Source organism: Clupea harengus, chromosome 3 (assembly GCF_900700415.2).
Source record: "Clupea harengus chromosome 3, Ch_v2.0.2, whole genome shotgun sequence".
Taxonomy (NCBI): Eukaryota; Metazoa; Chordata; class Actinopteri; order Clupeiformes; family Clupeidae; genus Clupea; species Clupea harengus.
The window spans coordinates 28,704,300-28,721,799 of NC_045154.1; the positions used below are offsets into that span (position 1 = coordinate 28,704,300).

General features: G+C 47.2%; 1 protein-coding gene across 1 annotated transcript in view; it reads right to left on the reverse strand.

Moving 5' to 3' along the window:
- Nucleotides 1–17,500, reverse strand: part of reln (reelin) — a 108,755-nt gene that overhangs the window by 50,479 nt on the left and 40,776 nt on the right. The window contains exons 3-4 of the mRNA XM_031565283.2: nucleotides 12,958–13,093; nucleotides 1,298–1,368 (exon numbers count right to left, since the gene is read on the reverse strand). Coding sequence (XP_031421143.1) covers nucleotides 1,298–1,368; nucleotides 12,958–13,093 — 207 coding nt within the window. The remainder of the gene's footprint in view (nucleotides 1–1,297; nucleotides 1,369–12,957; nucleotides 13,094–17,500) is intronic.

Consider the following 17,500-nt stretch of genomic DNA (forward strand, 5'->3'; position numbering starts at 1 on the left):
CTTTGCCGAGCGGCACGGAACACTTGCCAAACACACATCCCCATTCCAGGGCAAGTGTCTGCGTGGTGTTGCCAGCGTAGGTAACCGGGGCAGTGTGGAGCTGAGGCTGGGAAGGGTACCCGGGCGAGATGACATGTGCTGGGCAAGAAGACACATGTTGGCAGCTCCATGGCGCTTCACCGCGCACTCGCTCACTCACACCCTCTGCCTCTTTCGCTAGCTGGATGGGTCCGTGTCCTGGAGAGACTAGTGAATATCTTGCAGTGCAATGGTGTTGTGCCAGCACTTCTCTCACACCCCCTTGCTTCTCTCGGTTTCTCTGGTTTGGCCAGTGGCGCTTCTAGCTTGTATGGTGCCCTGGGCGAATCCCCCCTTCAACACCCCCATACATGCAATCACACATCTGTGCAACTATACAGTATATTCACAGTATTATGAATGAATTGGGGTTCATTTGGTATCATTTGGTAGTGTGACTGATTTGACTAATTGCATTAGACTGTACAAAGTGAGAGGTGTGCTATTTCATAGATTCTCCCGCTCCCCCAACCTAGGCTTCCAGTGGGGAGACCTGAGGTCAACCTTCTCCCCGCCCCCCTCCCCATCTCGTACTTCTGAGTGGGAAACCTTCCCAGGCAGTAGCCTGCCTAGCTCCCAAACTAGAATTAGCGTGCCCACTCCGACAAGGTTAATTGACCCACACGGTGACATGATCTCAACATGAGTTTGTTTGTGTGGCCGCCCCATGCCCGCAGCTGGGTGGCTGCCCATGCCGCTCATACCTAGATCCCTCACTTTGCCATTGACAAGCTCCATTACCTTTTATCTGACTCTTTCCTTTTCCGAATTTCAATGTGAAGTAGTATGCATATATATCTGCTGCTGAACAATGAGTTTTTAAGAGGATTTAAAGCTCTCAATGCTCTTGCTTTGGAGAGGTAATATTGAAGTGTAAATATAGCAATTACATAAGCTGCTACAAAAGTCAACTCAGCTCCTACATCTCAACTCAAAAGTCTAAATCCTGAAAGACCTCCCAATGTCAATTTATGGGCAACATAACACCAGCACAAACACTAACTTTCTGCATCCTGAACAACTCCATGGTTTGCCTTGTAAGCCCCTCCAGTAGAATCACAGTGGTATACACAGATCTAGATGAATACTCCTTTTTTTACTGAGGAATACTGCTGCCTTTACACGTTCCCTCCTAACCTGTCCTCCCCCAAAACAACCCACCCCACCCCTCAGGCTCTCCCCCAAATGTGCAGAGGAAAATTAGAGCTCCCAGTCTCACCTCCCTGCTCACACAGCTGCTGGGCCAGAGCGTCCTTGAAGATGATCTGTCCTCGATGTGTGGCCGTGGCCCTAGAGAGAGAGAGAGAGACAGAGAGAGAGAGAGAGAGAGAGAGAGAGAGAGATGATTCACCAATGATTCTAGCCAAGTAGAGGACACGGTGGGGGTATGGGTGGCAGGGGAGAGGGGGTTGGAGATAACAAGGCCATTACCTAAATGAAGATGAACATACCACAGATGGCTTAATACCAGTGAATATTAGTGTGTAGGTGTGTGTGTCTCTGTGTGTGTGTGTTCTTGCACGGATGGATGAGATCACACTTGCTCTCCGACTGCCTAGCCATAGCTTTGGACTAGCTCTGGGGGACGGGAAAATGAAAGGTCAGGAGGTCAGCGCAGAATAATAAGACAGAGAGATGAACCCAAAAAGGTCCACTGCAAGTGTAGCTGAAGATAAGCCTTCAAAGTCCCTCAAAGTCAAACAAGAAGAATTCCCCAAAACAGCCATAGGCCGACTGTGCACACACAGAATTGCTGGAGCATGTCTCGTTGGATATTTTGGCACCATAATAAAAGTTTGGAAATAAAACTGATTATAGCCATATATCTGAGGTTTGCGATTGTTTTGCAGATGTTTTAGGAAAGAACATTTTTGGTTTGAACTCACATGGATGCAATTCTGAAATGGCTACAGGGCTGAAAAATACTTTCAACTTCAACATCTTGTGTACATTAGCATTCTCTGTTACTGCAATCTCCATCCCAGGCTGAGCTCACAAGCTCACGATGGAGCGCGTATCTGAAGGAGATACAGCGAATGCAAATAATGATAATGACTTTAAAATGACTGTGCGCATGAGCCATTTCTTTAAATATTTAGCTGTCTGTAAATCAGGGGAGATTGCTGTGCTTGAAGTGGTGTTATATCAGCTCTGAATCATCCAGTTTAAAAACCCTGCTTCAAAATTAGGCCACATTTGCATTTTGATTTGCGGCTAAGTACATGAGTATAGCTGCAAACAGATGAGTGTCACTGGGACTGTAACAAATGACTGAATCTGTCACAATGCCTGCAACATGGTGCCTCTTCCTACCCTGTCTACTGTGTGAACACCATAGACTAACTATGACCTTGCAGTTGATGATCAATGATTGTCTGGCTCAGTGTGCTTCTATCTCTGGCATGTGAACCTATTGCCCATTGCAACAGGTGAGCTTGCTCATCCTCAAAGCCACATTTTGTATCTGCAGTGAAAGAGGATGGAATGGATTGTGTGAAAGATATGATGTGTGTGTGTGTGTGTGTGTGTGTGTGTGTGTGTGTGTGTGTGTGTGTTTGCCCTTGTGTGTAAAATGGCACACACACACACACACACACACATTTGCAGTACATGCATTTCCATTATCAAGATACCACACACTGAACCTGATTCTAAATACAGTATTTAACTGCCTGTCATTAGCAGAAAACACCAGCGGGGCAGTCAGCCCAAGTTCAAGTTCTACTGCTGCTATTTGGGAGGAGACATGGGACCCTGGCACCAAGGGCCAGCCAAAAAAAAATCTCATAAGTGAACATTGCTCTGTAATTACAACATAATGAACTTCAGCCCTAATGAGGACGGGCATCTGTGTAAATGATTCAACTGCGTTGCCAAGTCTAATGAATTAACTTCAACGGCTCTGCCAATCCCTTTTCACCTAGACCAATGATGAGACCCCACAGCGTAAATTAAACTCTTCTACCACTCCTGCTGCAACAAAGTTACCCCTGAGTAAGACCAGGAAGGCCTCTCTCACTTGAGTCTTAGCTTTTGCCAACTTGCATGGAAAAAAAGTGCTGTGTCACTTGTGTCAGTGACAGTGCAGTTTGTCATGGAGGGCCCATGATTTAAAGGAGCCACTGCTCAAAGGGCGGTCTGATTTAAGGCGTAATTTAATCAAGGCACGGCATCAAATCTTCTGAACTGAACCGAATAAGTCCCACACACACACACCCCACCAGCCCCTCCGGACAGAGCTTGATCAGAGGGTGGACAGATCTTTGAAGCCGACAGGCTGAAGAGAATTGCCAAGATACATCTCTGCTAACGAACACACAAAAAAAAGATGTGAGCTGTTTGGACGGATAGTACTGCAGAGAGAGAGAGAGAGAGAGAGAGAGAGAGAGCAAGAAAAAAGGAGAAATACAGAGAAATGAGAGACAGAGGAGGGGAAATAGAAGTCTTAAATCACTTGAACATAACGAGGCGCACATTACTGCCTTTAGAAGTGGGGTGGTTTGAGAGAGAGAGAAAAAAAAAGAACGAAAAATCAATTGTAGCCCCATTAATGTCAAAGAAATAAAACTGTAAATATCCCACTGGTGGTCCTTTTTTCCCTATCTGCCATTTCGCTGCCTCGTTAAGTGTCATATGTTTTGAGTTAATGGCCTTTACGTGATGTCATGGCCAATGATAATGTCTCGCCCAGCTTGCACTGGACACGCTGGAATCGAACGCACAGAGAATCAGTGCAGTCAGCACTCAGAGTGTTTTTCTGAACTCGATGGTTTTGGTCTGGCATCACCACCACTCTGGTTTGTCCAGTGGGGTTTTGGTGAACTCACGAAGAGGCACTCAGTGTATGCATGGTGCGACCAGGTTCTCCCCAGGACGCATCACTTCCTCTCTTGCCGAGATGTGACCTTCTCTCTGCTCTCTAAATGAAACAAGTGTTCAGGGGCTTGGTGCAGAGACAGTGGATGTCGGAGCAACGCTCGATCAAACCTCCCAGCATCCGTAAGGACAGGAGCCCTTCCCCTGCAGACGCTGCTCTGACGGCACACATGTGCCCACACAAGAGGAAGGAACAGGTCGGGTAAGACTTCCCACGCTGAGACCAAAGGGTTGCAGGGTTAGGTGTTCTCTTTAACAGAAGTGTTTACAAATCTGTTGTCCGTTTGATCTCGTTAGAAAGACGAGTCACAAAAGGACGAAGGTCTGTTTTCAAAGTAAAGACAAGAAAAGGAGTGGGGCGTTCACTACATATGTTCTTCTGGATCAGATACCTACCATCACGGTCCTTAACTAAACTGTTGAATCTCCCTTTGGAGAGGATGCCATCTGACTGGGTTACTGACCCGCAATGAACCCAAAGTGGGTAAAACTTCAGAACGCGGGGGCCACTGCTGCCTCTAAGAGCCCCTTTAAGGTCGCCCTGTCACCAGTTGTGGGTGTTGTTTCGTTTACATATTCATGACGGCTCATGAATAACTAAAATATGACTTATTAATAAATAACAAAGGCATGCACAGGGCAAAGAGGAGAGTCTGGAGCAAAACAGCACCTGATTACATTCATATTTCACAACTGAGAAAAGACTCATTCGGCTTTGGTGTTTATGAATAAAAGATGGTAAATAATGAACAGCGGGAGGCAATGTAGGAACAAGACGCTGAAATATTTACTAAACACACTATTGGTCACTGTGTTCACTAACAAAACGGCGAGGCAATGCAGAAAATGAAAAAGCGAGAGAGAGCGAGAAAGACAAGTGGATTTTTCACCAACATATGACACCAGGCATTCATCATCACGAGGAGGATGCTGCAGTAATGAGAGGGTAAGATGTGTGTCACTGTCACACATAACATGCACTCACACACACACACACACACACACACACACACACACACACACATGTATTTAGATACCCACCCAGCATGCATGCACAGACACACTTTTTAATAGTTTTATTTGGATCACAGGAACGCAGAGAAAAAATGACAGCTGCAAACATTAATGGAAGCATGTTGCAGCTTTGTACAGATACGGATCTGACACGGAATTCTTGCGCTACTACATCATCAGTCCGCCTCAAGAGATTATGGCCTGACATGACCTGGCGTCAGATGGACAAACTACCCAGTATGGCAGAAATCGAGCAGTACTTGGCAAGTTTTTTGAACATCGAAATATTAATTTGCCTTTCCACGGAGAGAGGGAGGCGAGGATGAGGATGAGGGGAAAAAGCAATTAAACCCCCTCAGATGGCCCATGCGTCTCTCCCACTCTGACTCACACAGAACCCCCTCCATCACTCAACTCCCCAAACCGAGTGCTATCCCCTTCCTCTACCATTAATCTGCCCACACAACCTACCGCAGAACCAAAGATAAGAGGAGGCAGCAGGGATGGCGGTGGTGATTGGGAAGAAAAAAATATTGGCATGTAAAAAAGATTAAAGGACAAGCACAGAGACAAGGAGTTGGCTAGGATTTTATCAACACACAAGAGATTTCTCTCCCTCTCTCAACATCACACATTAACATCCATTCCCCTACTTAGCCGGTAACATACATGCACATGGACAGGCTGTCAGCGGAGTAGTCCCCGGGAGCGAGTTGTGCTGGGTAATTATGGGGAGAGGCTCCCGTGTTTGATTACATGCTCCTGTCCTCGGCCAACATCCCCACTGGTGTGGCGCTGACAGCTCCCGCTAACCACAGAGCTCCCCTCACCAGCCACCCGTCACACCCCCCCCACCCCCTTACTCCCCACACATGTCACACTGCCACACTGACTGACACTGCCCCACAGCCTGAAAATTAACAAGTAAACACACATACACACACACACACACACACAGTGTGCACACAAAAACACAAAAATAAGCACACACACATGTGCAGATGTACACACAAGACACACACACACACAGAAATATGCAGACATAGTGCTTATCTCATGGATATGGTCATACACATGCTTGTGTTCATATATACCTATGTATGTATATATGTGAACGTAATGTCTATAAACACACACGCAGCTAGACACCCACAGCAACACACCCCAGAGAAGATGAGCGCTCTCGGGGGCCTGGATCCATAGGGACTCAACCACCAACTTCCCCATAGCTTCAAATCCCCAATTAAAAGCTCATTTTCTCTTCCTGCTTTCTCCGGGTGGGTAGTCATGATTAATACCAGGCATTACAGCGAGTGCTGGTGCCAGTCGCTCACATTCATTTCATGAATTTGGACCTTGCCTTTCAAATAATTCAGACTAATTGCTTGATTTATCTTCCATGTTGAGTACCAGCTGTGATAGCAGAAGCGATAATCAGAGTGAGAGGGAAAACAATGTTTATCTTCTTCTCTTTTTTTCACTCCCCCCCCCCCCCAAAATCTCGTATTTTTTATCTAATCATCTCTTTTCTTCTCCTCAGTTCATGTTGTCAGTCATGTTTTTTTTTTTTTTCAGTTCTCCAGATGGACAACATTTCTGTCTCCTTGCTTCTGGAGGTCTCCAGTTGGTAGGATCTGTCTATGGTCCATTTGGTTCGATTCAATTACTCATCTTCATTCCAAAGGAATTAAAAGCGCTGAGCTTTTTTATTGTGGCCAGGAGTGCTTTCCAAGTACATGCAAATTTAATGAACGCACAGTCAGGGGATTTGGGACTTGTTGGCAAAGTACCTGCTCGTTAGTGGAGGGTCAATGGTAGTCTTGTTTAAGAGACGCTGCGAAAACGAGGTGACCTTGACAACAATTACGCGCTAATTAGGAAATTAAGAGATACAAGCCTGGGAGTCAAAACAAGCAGTGAGACGAGGAAAGAGAGGCAAGGGAATAAAGAGTAAGACGGAGATAGAGACAGAGAAATCGTGTATACTATTTCAAAGAGGTTTGGATTTGCATTATAAAAAAGGCCAACTTTGCGTGATTATGGGCCTCTTCTCGACCCATTCTAAAGACTACTGAGGGAATTCTGGTGGAGGAGCATTGCGTAAGCCGATGAAAGACCAGGCCGTTTTAGAGGCCGTGCTGATGTAGACCGGAGGACAGCTTCTGAATGCAGCCATCAGAAGCCGGTGAAAAACACAGACAGGCTGCTATTAGTGCGTCACATGCGGATGCATTAGCAGGGAACAGACAGCGGCACACACTCCTACTCAAAAAACACTGAGCGACACTCGTCTTTAATCTGACCACAATAAACACACTCCAACCCCGGCACACAAATACATAGCTGGAATCTGCACACACCACAAAATCACACACACAAGTGTGCACACACACACAGCCAAAGGGATCATTAGAGAAGACCTCTTGTATGGCACCTCCCTTCCTAACTGGCACCTGACTAGCGCTTAACTTGCACTTCAGCAGTTACATTCCTGCACTTCTTTTTCCTTTTTTCTAGGTCGTTGTTTTCTAATTCTCATGTAAAGTAGTATTTATTGTTACACCATGCTTTTTATTGCTCTTAGCTTGACTGTTCTCTCCCTTGTACGTCACTTTGGACAAAAGCGTCTGCTAAATGACTAAATGTAAATGTAAATGTATGGGGGTTCTGCTTTCTATTCAGTTAAAATAGCTCCCCTGGCTACATGTACCTTTACTTGACCCGGCCCTTTTTGATGAAATTACATCTCCTTGCTGCTGTGATGAAACATGAAATTTGGCCACATTTCCCCCGGACAGAGTGTGTTTGTTGGGGTAATTCTGTGGGAATCCAATAAACAGTCTGAGGGATAACTGACTGCACAACTGCCTCGTTTCACCCCGTCTATTGGATTTCAATGGCCAGCCCTGTTCAGAGGCAAAACAATGCCCTTGAATGGTGGCTCTGTATCACACAGAGTATGGAAGGCGGTTATTTAGTGGGGAAGATCTTGTGCACTTCTCTGAGCAGCTTGAATAGCTTGCTTGGCTTTAGTTTTTTGAAAGGGGAGTTTGTTGTTGTGGAGCTGTGGGCAGGGGTTCAAAGGGCAGATGGGTAAAATGGCAGCTCTCTGGGGCGTGAGGGAGGGATGCAGGAGAGTGTGTGAATGAAAGAGTGGAGCCGACGAGAGGCAGGGTGGAAAGAGAGAGAGAGAGAGCAAGAGCATGGTAGCAGTGGGAGGTCAGGGTCTGTGTGTTTGAGACGATCAGGAGATGACGAGAGGCCATAAAAACCGAACCGCAGGAGCTGAATAAATCCCACTGCAGAGGAACAGCCAGAGGGGAGATGGATGATCACCAGAGAGAGAGAGAGAGAGAGGGGATGAGAGACGGAGAAAGAGAGGTGAAATGGAGGAGGATAGATACAGTATGGCAATGGGAAAGGAGAGGCAAAATGAGATGAAACAAGGAATCTGCAATGTTGCATCTCTCTTTGCTTGTGGCAAGAGTGGCAGAGCAATCAAGTTTCTGGAGATGGATCAAATGAAAAATTAATAATTACTCAAGCTGTGTTAATCATCACTCAGTTCATTACACACATTTTTTTTTTATGGACTCTCGGGCGGCTATTGATTTTTTTTCTCTCTCGTTCTCTCTCGTTCTCTCTCCCTCTCTCTGTGCTGGCAGCTCTTTGTCCTAAGTAATCTGCAGCTCTGCTAAAGGCAGGGGTCCCTATCAGTCGGACCTAAGCCGAAACGACTGCTTCACCCTGCATCAGGAGACCTCATTAAATGGTGATTTGATGTGAAATTAGAAAGCTCCAGGCAATGAGAAACTGTCCATTAACCAGCAGCGAATCAATAATAAGGGATGCCGTCCCACGGGTCAACCCGCAGCCTTTGATAAGTCATGCTGGGGCTGTAAAAGGTCACTTGTCAGCCTGCCACCGTGACCTCTGACCTCTGAGACATCTGATGAAGTGACCACACGTAGGGCAAGTTCACACATGTGAGAGTTCCTTTTCCATTCTTCCGAGTAGAGACAATTGGACTTTCGGTGTTTTGAGACCCATCTAAGCCCAGGATTAAACGAGGAGGAGCCCAAAATCTAAGGCCTTTTTTAAATCAGGAGTTCAGCTTTGCCCTTCAGCCTGGAGCCAGAGCTCTCTGAAGGCCGTAGCATCCCTGTGGAAAGCCGACGACGGTACAAGAAGGCAGGACAACAAGCGCTCTTGAGCATGGCACCAGCGTTAACGTCCGCGGCCACTTCAGAGGTGGGAACAGATGGCGCCGGAGACGGCCGGTTGGCAGTAATCACAGGCACGGCTCTGTTCCTTTTCAATTAGTGCTAATGAGAGCAATGCCCGCCGCACACGGCTCTCCCTTTAATTCAATTTCTCTCCCAGTTCCCTCACACAAGTGCACCAAGGGCTAACCTACACATGTACGGAGACTGACTACACACACAGACACGAACACGCACAGAGGGGTGTACACACCCACACTCACACACAGAAGCACACACACACACACACACACACACACACACTCCTCTGGGAGCACTTTAGGATAGAGGCACGCACGTCATAATTAAAGCAATCTCCTCAGCAGATGCTTCGACTCCGTGGGGGGAGACACGACACAAAACAGAACACCAAAAAAGGGTAAATAACATGGGGGGTGCAAATGAGCTTTTTGTTGCCTTTCTTATTCTTCTGAAAAGAGGAGACAGACACGACCAACTACCACAGCATCCCTATAGACCTACCCCTCTTCAGGCAAAACACACAGACAGACAGACACACACACACACACACACACACACACACTTGCATGCACACACACACACACACACACACACTAACAGCTATCCCGAGGCTGTGAGATTGGATAAAAGCAGAGACACAGCAAGGCGTCTTTGTATGAAGCTGGGAAGGTGCTGTTAAGCAGTTTCACCTCTGCAGGCACAAGAATGCATTAATTGGAGCCCTGAATGGCAGTGAGAGCCGCCATGGCCCTGGGCCTCCTCGAGCTGTTGAGTTGTGCATGGGGGTGTTTCAGGATTGTCTATGTTTGTCTGCAGGGCAATAGGACATGGCGATTTCCTGCGATTTAAGTGTAACAGTGTTCCCTGCCGCCTGAAGTTATGGCTTTACCGTGCAACAATTCCAGAACATGCCAGTCCTGCATGCCTTGTACAACCTGTATTAGAAGACAAAACCCCTTGAGCTTTATGCAAATCATGTGCATTCCTAATTGAACCTACATACATTGAACCTGAACTTGGATTGTTATTTTTAACATTCCTTTCATATTATCATATTATCCATTTTATTTATCAAAGACACAAATTATTTTTCTTCAAAATACCCTACCAGACCCTGCCGTCATTGTAAGCATATCTAAGCCAAACTCATCTAAATTGTTTTTTTTGAGTATTCCACTATCTCAACAATTTCTCAATTTCACACTCTGGATAAAAACTTGCTGTTGTAGTAATTCTGCACCGCACTTTGGCAGGAGTCGCTGAAAAGGAAGTTCTGGACTGACTCTACGCACAAGGGAGGGGCAAAGTGAGGCAGAGAATGTCTCTTTCACTGTCAACACAGCCTAGAGTTGGCTTAGCACTGTGTGATCTATCACCCAGGCCTTGGGTGCCCAGACACCAACCTCTGTCTTCTTAAAGCCTGGACTAGACAAACTACTTACACACATTTATACACACTGATGAATGGTGCTGTCAAACACAAAGACAGACAAACACACCCACACACACACACACACACACACACACACACAAGCCATGCTGGGCCTACTGCCAGAGCTTCTCTCCACACTGTAGACTAACAAGGTTGACATGTGAGGGCTGGAGGACCAGCATTTTGGGCTCTGTGCCCCAATCCTCCAGCAGGCCTGTCAAGCCTGGACCTCGCCTGCTGTCTCCCTCCCAGTCCTGCTCACCCCAGCCTGGGCCCTTCTCTTGCTCACTAGATCACAGGGTCGAGGGGGTTCCTGGAGCTCCAGCCAGAAGCTGTGAACTGTATCAGGAAACTGAACTTCCGACCATCCACGACCAGTGCCAAGGATGTTAAGGGTCCCCAGAGGCTCTCTGTCTCTCTCTCTTTCTCTTTCTCTCTCTCTCTCTCTCTCTCTCTCTCTTTCTCTCTCTCTCTCTCTCTCTCTCTTTCTCTGTCTCCCCATTCAGTCTGTGCTCTGCTGGAGCGTGACTGGTAGAGACTGATAAGGTCACCGCGCCTCCTCTCGTCCATTGTCACAGCAAGAGGCAGAGGCTGCCAGGAGGGCTGTCATCCGGCACACTGGCATGCTTCCTCCTCTGCTCCTCTCAGCTCCTCAACAAGCACGAAGACACGAACACGGCTCTGAGTTACGGCCGCTCATAGAAGTGACATGCTAATCCCCGGGTGGCGTCTGGGGCTTTCTGTCTGTGAATGGGAAATGTTATTTTCGAGTGGTGCCGTGTCTGTTGCTGGAGACGAGGAGCTCGGGAGCACGGGCCAGGTCTCTCTATCTGCCTGCCTGCCTGAGTGACTTTGTGGTCCGCCTCTTTGACTTCGGTTGGTGTGAAGGGTTGCGCTGATGGGCCGGCTCCTCGCAACACCAACCCCCCCATCCCCCCCATCCCCCCACCAACCGCCCTTTTAGCATGGCCCTCTGGCAGCAACCGCTAATTACAAACTGACTGATGGCCGATACGGGGCTGTTCATCACGGCCGGGAGAGAGAGGGATGGAGAGGCAAATAACGACAGATAAGTGAGTTTGGAAGGAGAGAAAGATCAACAAAGAGTGGAACGAAGATCAGTGGCCACCAAATTGACCATTAGGCCTGATTTGTTGCTGCTTAATCCCTGCAGACTTCCAGAAGACATAAACCAGAAGAGAACATGTTGCAGATCAACTGATCCCAGCTTGGTTGTCTTCCAGAACAAATCGGTTTTAAAAGACTTCAGCCATGACAGCTATTTTTAACATAGGTTGTCAAACCCTGACTATCTATCTATCCAGTGCTGACACCCAGAATGCTAAGAATCAGAATGCTAATGTATTGAACCTACGCATATATGCAGAAAAATCAATAAACCTACACACGCCAACACACATATAGAAAGAAGGTCAAATTAAATATTAAAACAGATCTATGGCACCCTAGGTGAATCAACTACTAAATTGTGTGTCCTGAGATTTAAATAAATAATTGTCTAAATAATGAGGGTTGTCCACCTATTTTACCTGCCTACCATGTGCATGTCATGTCCTGAGATGGTGAACCAATTACATGGCATGCGCTGATAGACTTTTTTTTAATGCTTTTAGCCGTAACAGTAAACAATGACACATGTTTGAAAATCTCCTCAGTGAGGTAAACAATGGCCATGTGAGAACTCTCCCCGTGTCACACAGAGAACAGCCCTGAATGCACTCGGCCCCCAGCGCCTCGTCCCGGCACCCTTCCCTCAACCTCTGCATCTGTCACCTCATTGTCCGACGTGTTTTTGGGCAGAGGAAGAAGGACACCACCTCACCCAGCTCACCTCCACAACCCCTCCGCCCAGGTCTCCGCACCTCTCCCTTCCCCTCTGTGTCCTTCCTGTCCCCACAATAACCCCTGCCACCCCCCCCCCCCCCCCCCCCCCCCACACACACACACCCACAGGGCTGCAGCCAGGGGGGTCAGGCCCAGAGGTGAAGGCCATGGCAAGGGAGAACAGACAGTAAAATAAACAACAACAGATACAGGAGAGTGACCCCAGCCAGAACTGTGCTTGAAGGAACACAGGCAGATTGGGAAGAGCGTAAGGTCATGGACTAGTGTAATTACTGGCTGTCGTCCATTGCCCTCAGTCCCTGAGAATCTCAGTGGTGCTGTTGGGTGTTGACTGTTTGTGAATCTATTAGACACATGAGAAAACAACACGTGCACACACAGCAACAACAATAATAACACACACACACACACACACACACACACACACATACGCATAAAGCCACTCACAGGAAGTTGACGCAGCCGGTGCCCGCCGGAGGGGCGATCCAGACGAAGCTGAGGCTGGTGGTGGGCAGGTGGCTGACATGGGATGCCACCACACTGCACACAAACTGAGTCCCAAACTGGCGCTCTGACATCACACCTAGGAGAGAGATGAGGGCGAGAGAGAGAAGGGGAGAGAGAGAGAGGGAGAGAGAGTTAGGCAAATACACACATGATTGATGTGATCTTGTTTTACATCGACTGACGAAAGGGAAGTGCAAGTTGAAAAGGAAATATTGCTTCCTCTGACTGCTGGACAAACTTGTATTCTGGTGTTGACCTATATCTATTTATGGGACTCTTACCTGTTCATTTATGTCCATTTGATTGGGTCACTCTGTTATTTTGATGTCTTTTTTTAATGATGTCTTTCTTCACACTATGTGTCATTATCTTGTTTTAATCTCTCAGAGCTCTCATAATTTCAGTTTGCCAACAGTATATTGGCACAGTTGTACCATCATTTTAGGCTATTCTTGCACTTTTATCATTTTGAAATGCTAATCATTTCAGCTTTGTCATTTTCGTTCTCTCTCATCAACTCCTGTGAGCATTTTAATTATTTTGTGTCACAACTGCTTGTGTGTTATTTTACGATGTAGGAAAGCACCTTGGGCCAGAGCCATTAACATAATACATAATACATCATAACAACAACAACAACAACAACAACAAAACAAAATAATATTGACAAAAGGCACAGTCGAATAAATGATGTTTTTCCAAAGCAACGTTCAGTGACGTGATTGATCTCAAATTCCATGAGCCCAGACGAGTCTCTGTTGGGCGGGGAGAACTCACCCATCAGAGGACGAGTGTGATTTAGACTGGCCTCTGCTGGGCAGGGCAGGGCAGCATTACAGACAGACAGGCCAGACACAGTGATGTATGGGGCCAAGTTTAGCCCACTGTAATCAGCCTTGGTTCTGTCCTTCATTACATCAAACACACACACACACACACGCACACACTCACACACACGCATACTCGGGTACAAACAGGCAGTGCTGAGTGAAATAGCATTGTGTAATGGCAGCGCTGTTATTAATGGCGGAGCATGTGGCGAGATGATTCCATGGCAGAGATGACATCCTGGCTCTCGGCTGGCCTCGTCACACAATCATTTTTTCATTAGGAACCAATGAGGGGAATAATAATGTCACAGGGGGCAGAGGGAACACAAGTCAAACACGGACACACGCAGGCACACAAGATGCACGCGCACACACACACACACACACATGCACAAACACACACACACACACACACACACACATGCACAACCACACCCACACAAATACACACTTTCAATCAAATGAGTGAGAACAAATACATTTAGCACATTTCATCTTGCAAAATACAAATTTGCTCCGTCTCATCCAGCTCCCACACCACATCTCGTGTCCCCCCAGACTCTGCAGAGCGTCTCTAACAGCACACAGGCCCAACAGAGACTGTGTATTGCCCCTATGGCAGGTCTGTGTTTATCTACTTGATAAACAATCCCCTCAGCCCCGTAGTGGCCCATTGATGGGGGTGTTTTTGTTGTGGATGGAGTGGGGGGGGGGTGGGGGTGGGGGGGGAGGCCGAGGCTCAGGGCCCTCTGGAGGACTTGAAAAACCAAACGAGGCGTAATTATATGTTTGTCCAGATCCATGAATTGGCCGTGAGTAGGTAATGTGCAGTCTGCGCTGTGGCATGATGGGGTGCTCTTTCAACGGGGAGAGAGGGAAGCGTGTGACGGCTGCACGCTGTTTGCCCTGGTGCCTCTCTTTCTCTCCCCTCTCTTCTCTCTCTCTCTCTCTCTCTCTCTCTCTCTCTCTCTGTTCTCTCTAATTCATTTGCTCTTTCTGCTTTTGTCTGTTCTTGAATGTTTTGTGCTCAGTGTTCGCTAAGATACTCTACACTGAATAACCCCCTGAAGGGAAAGAGAAAATATAAACAAAAAAGTTTGGTATAAATAAATAAATAAAGGACTTAAGGGCTGACTCTGTGTGTGTGTGTGTGTGTGTGTGTGTGTGTGTGTGTGTGTGTGTGTGAGAGAGAGAGAGAGAGAGAAAGAAAGAGTGAATGTGTGTGAGAGAGAGAAATAGTGACAGAGCATGGTTATATACTGTATATGTACTGTATGTGCCCATTGTATGTAACTACCTCCCCCCCTCTCTCTCTCTCTCTCCTCTCTCTCTCTGTCTCTCTCTCTCTCTCTCTCTCTGTATGTGTGTGTGTGTCTGTTTGTGTGTCACTGTGGAGATAAGAACGGTATTAAATGCGCGACTGTAAGTCAGTGGGTGCTCTCCTGTGTAACAATGACTTAGAGATAATTACACCATAAAGCAAGAACAATAGCACCCCTGCTTCACCTTACACTTCAATTACACTTTAACCCCTCTCTCTATCTATCTCTTTCTCTCTCGCTGTCTTTCGCACACAAACACGTAGAGAAATGCATTAAGCAAACGCATGTCGAGAAATACATAAGGCAACTACCCATGGGGTATTTCATTTGATCTGAAAATGAGGCATTTAATAAATGTATCATAATATTCAGTAAAACAGAAAAAGGTATCTTTTATAGGCCCGTTTTCTGCTTTACTGAATATGTGATATGATTTATATCACAAATGTTGCAAATGATGCTACATTTGTCCAACATAAAAGGATTGGTTTTTTAAACATTCATTTGATCAAATTGTGTTCTTGCCTTTTGGAATCAATGACTGGATCCAAATTAATGTATTGTATCACAGCTATCCCCTCCACACACACACACACACACACACACAGTCTGCCCCTCTTTATCTTGTTCTTCTCTTAGTTTTTGAGAATAAGACTAGTCTCCGCCACCATGCCTGTTCACATGCTCATAGTCCGAGTGTGCTATTTGCTCCCGCAGTTCAGCCCGTTGGCCTGTCTGTGCTCCACCCTCTCTAAGCCACTGCACCAGGGGGCTCTTTTAGGCTTCCTGCTGACGGACGGAATATAGGCTTAGGCTTGGCATCGCTATGGAAACCCAATCTGCCACCCAGCCAGACGAGGTGACAAGTGGGACTGCAAAGACACATCCCCCCCCCCCCCCCCCCCCCCCCCCCCCCCCCCCCCCACACACACACACACACACTATTTCACCCCCACACCTTGTCAGCTCCGTCACAGTGTGATGATACCCAGGTGGTGTGACCATCAGGCACTTCCTACACTGATACACATGGCTGGGATGTGGAACAGAGTAGCATGTACTGTATGCATGTGCACAGGAGGACACATTTGCATTACAAAACATAGTGAGGTCAGGTACAGTTGAGTCAGTAAAGAGAGGGAAACTAAGAGAAGGAAAGAGTGAAACCAAGAAAGCGAGCAAGAGAGAGAGTGAGGAAGTGAGAGAAAAGAACATTTTAATTGTAAATGATTATCAGATGTCTATAAAATTATTCAAAATACTACTAAGGAAGTATTGCTTTCAAGTCAACAACAGAGGAGAAATAAATGAACATTATTTCACGTGATCACGATCTGCAAACTTCCCTTTGGGCTGCGGGCTGTGAGGGAGGGAATGAGGACGAAAGGCTTGGCAGCGCCGGGTGTCTGCGTCCCTGTGGACTTGGGAGGAAGGGAAGGGAAGCACAAGGCAAAAACCCATGCTGCCTTTGATCAATCAGTGCTGTAAATCAACCAGGAATGCCTTCATTCATCTGCCTGTGTGATCATTTTCCCTCGTCTTCGACATTGGCACAAGATAAGTTTGCTGCGCTGTCATGTTTTCATTTCGGAGGCATCTTCTAGTCTTCGTCACTAATCTGACTCTTATTTGTTCTAATTGTTTGTCAGTGGGCCCTCTAACCCCGTTCCCTTCTTCTTTTTTGACGTCCTCTTTCTGTGACGGCTAAAGCAATCTAACACTGTTCAGCTCCTCACGGGGGTCAAAATCAGCCAAACCCCACCTGAGGCCAGTGAGCGTGTATCGCAGGTGGAGTGACCAAGGTTAAATGGTGCTGGTATCTGTCAGTGGAACACAGGGCCTGGAGGCGTGGAGGCGTCTCTAATTACAACAACGTGTCTTCCACATCCCGCATCCCTCTGCGCCACTCCTCCTCCTTTCACATGCAGATCCAGCACTTCAGAGCTGTCGGCCGTGATTAATGACGGCCAAAAGTGACCCGCCAACTCCCACGCCAGCGAGCTAGCACCGCTCTCCTCTCTCTCTCTCCCTCCCTCTCCCTCTCCCTCTCCCTCTCTCTCTCCCTCTCCCTCTCCTTTTCTCTCTCTCTTTCTGTGAGGCTGCGCCACTCCTTGTCAGTGCGCTGGCGTCAATACTCTCACCCCTCTCACCCGTCCAATCCCACACACCCAGAACAACATCCCCCACTACCGTGGTCCAAACAGAGAGGGCATGTGGGGCGGTGGTGGTGGTGGCAGGGGTGGAGAGACTGGTTAGCGGCGTGCTAACAGGGAGAAGGGTGGGCAGGATGTGGGAAGGCTGAGGGGAGGTGCTAGCATTAACATAAAAAGA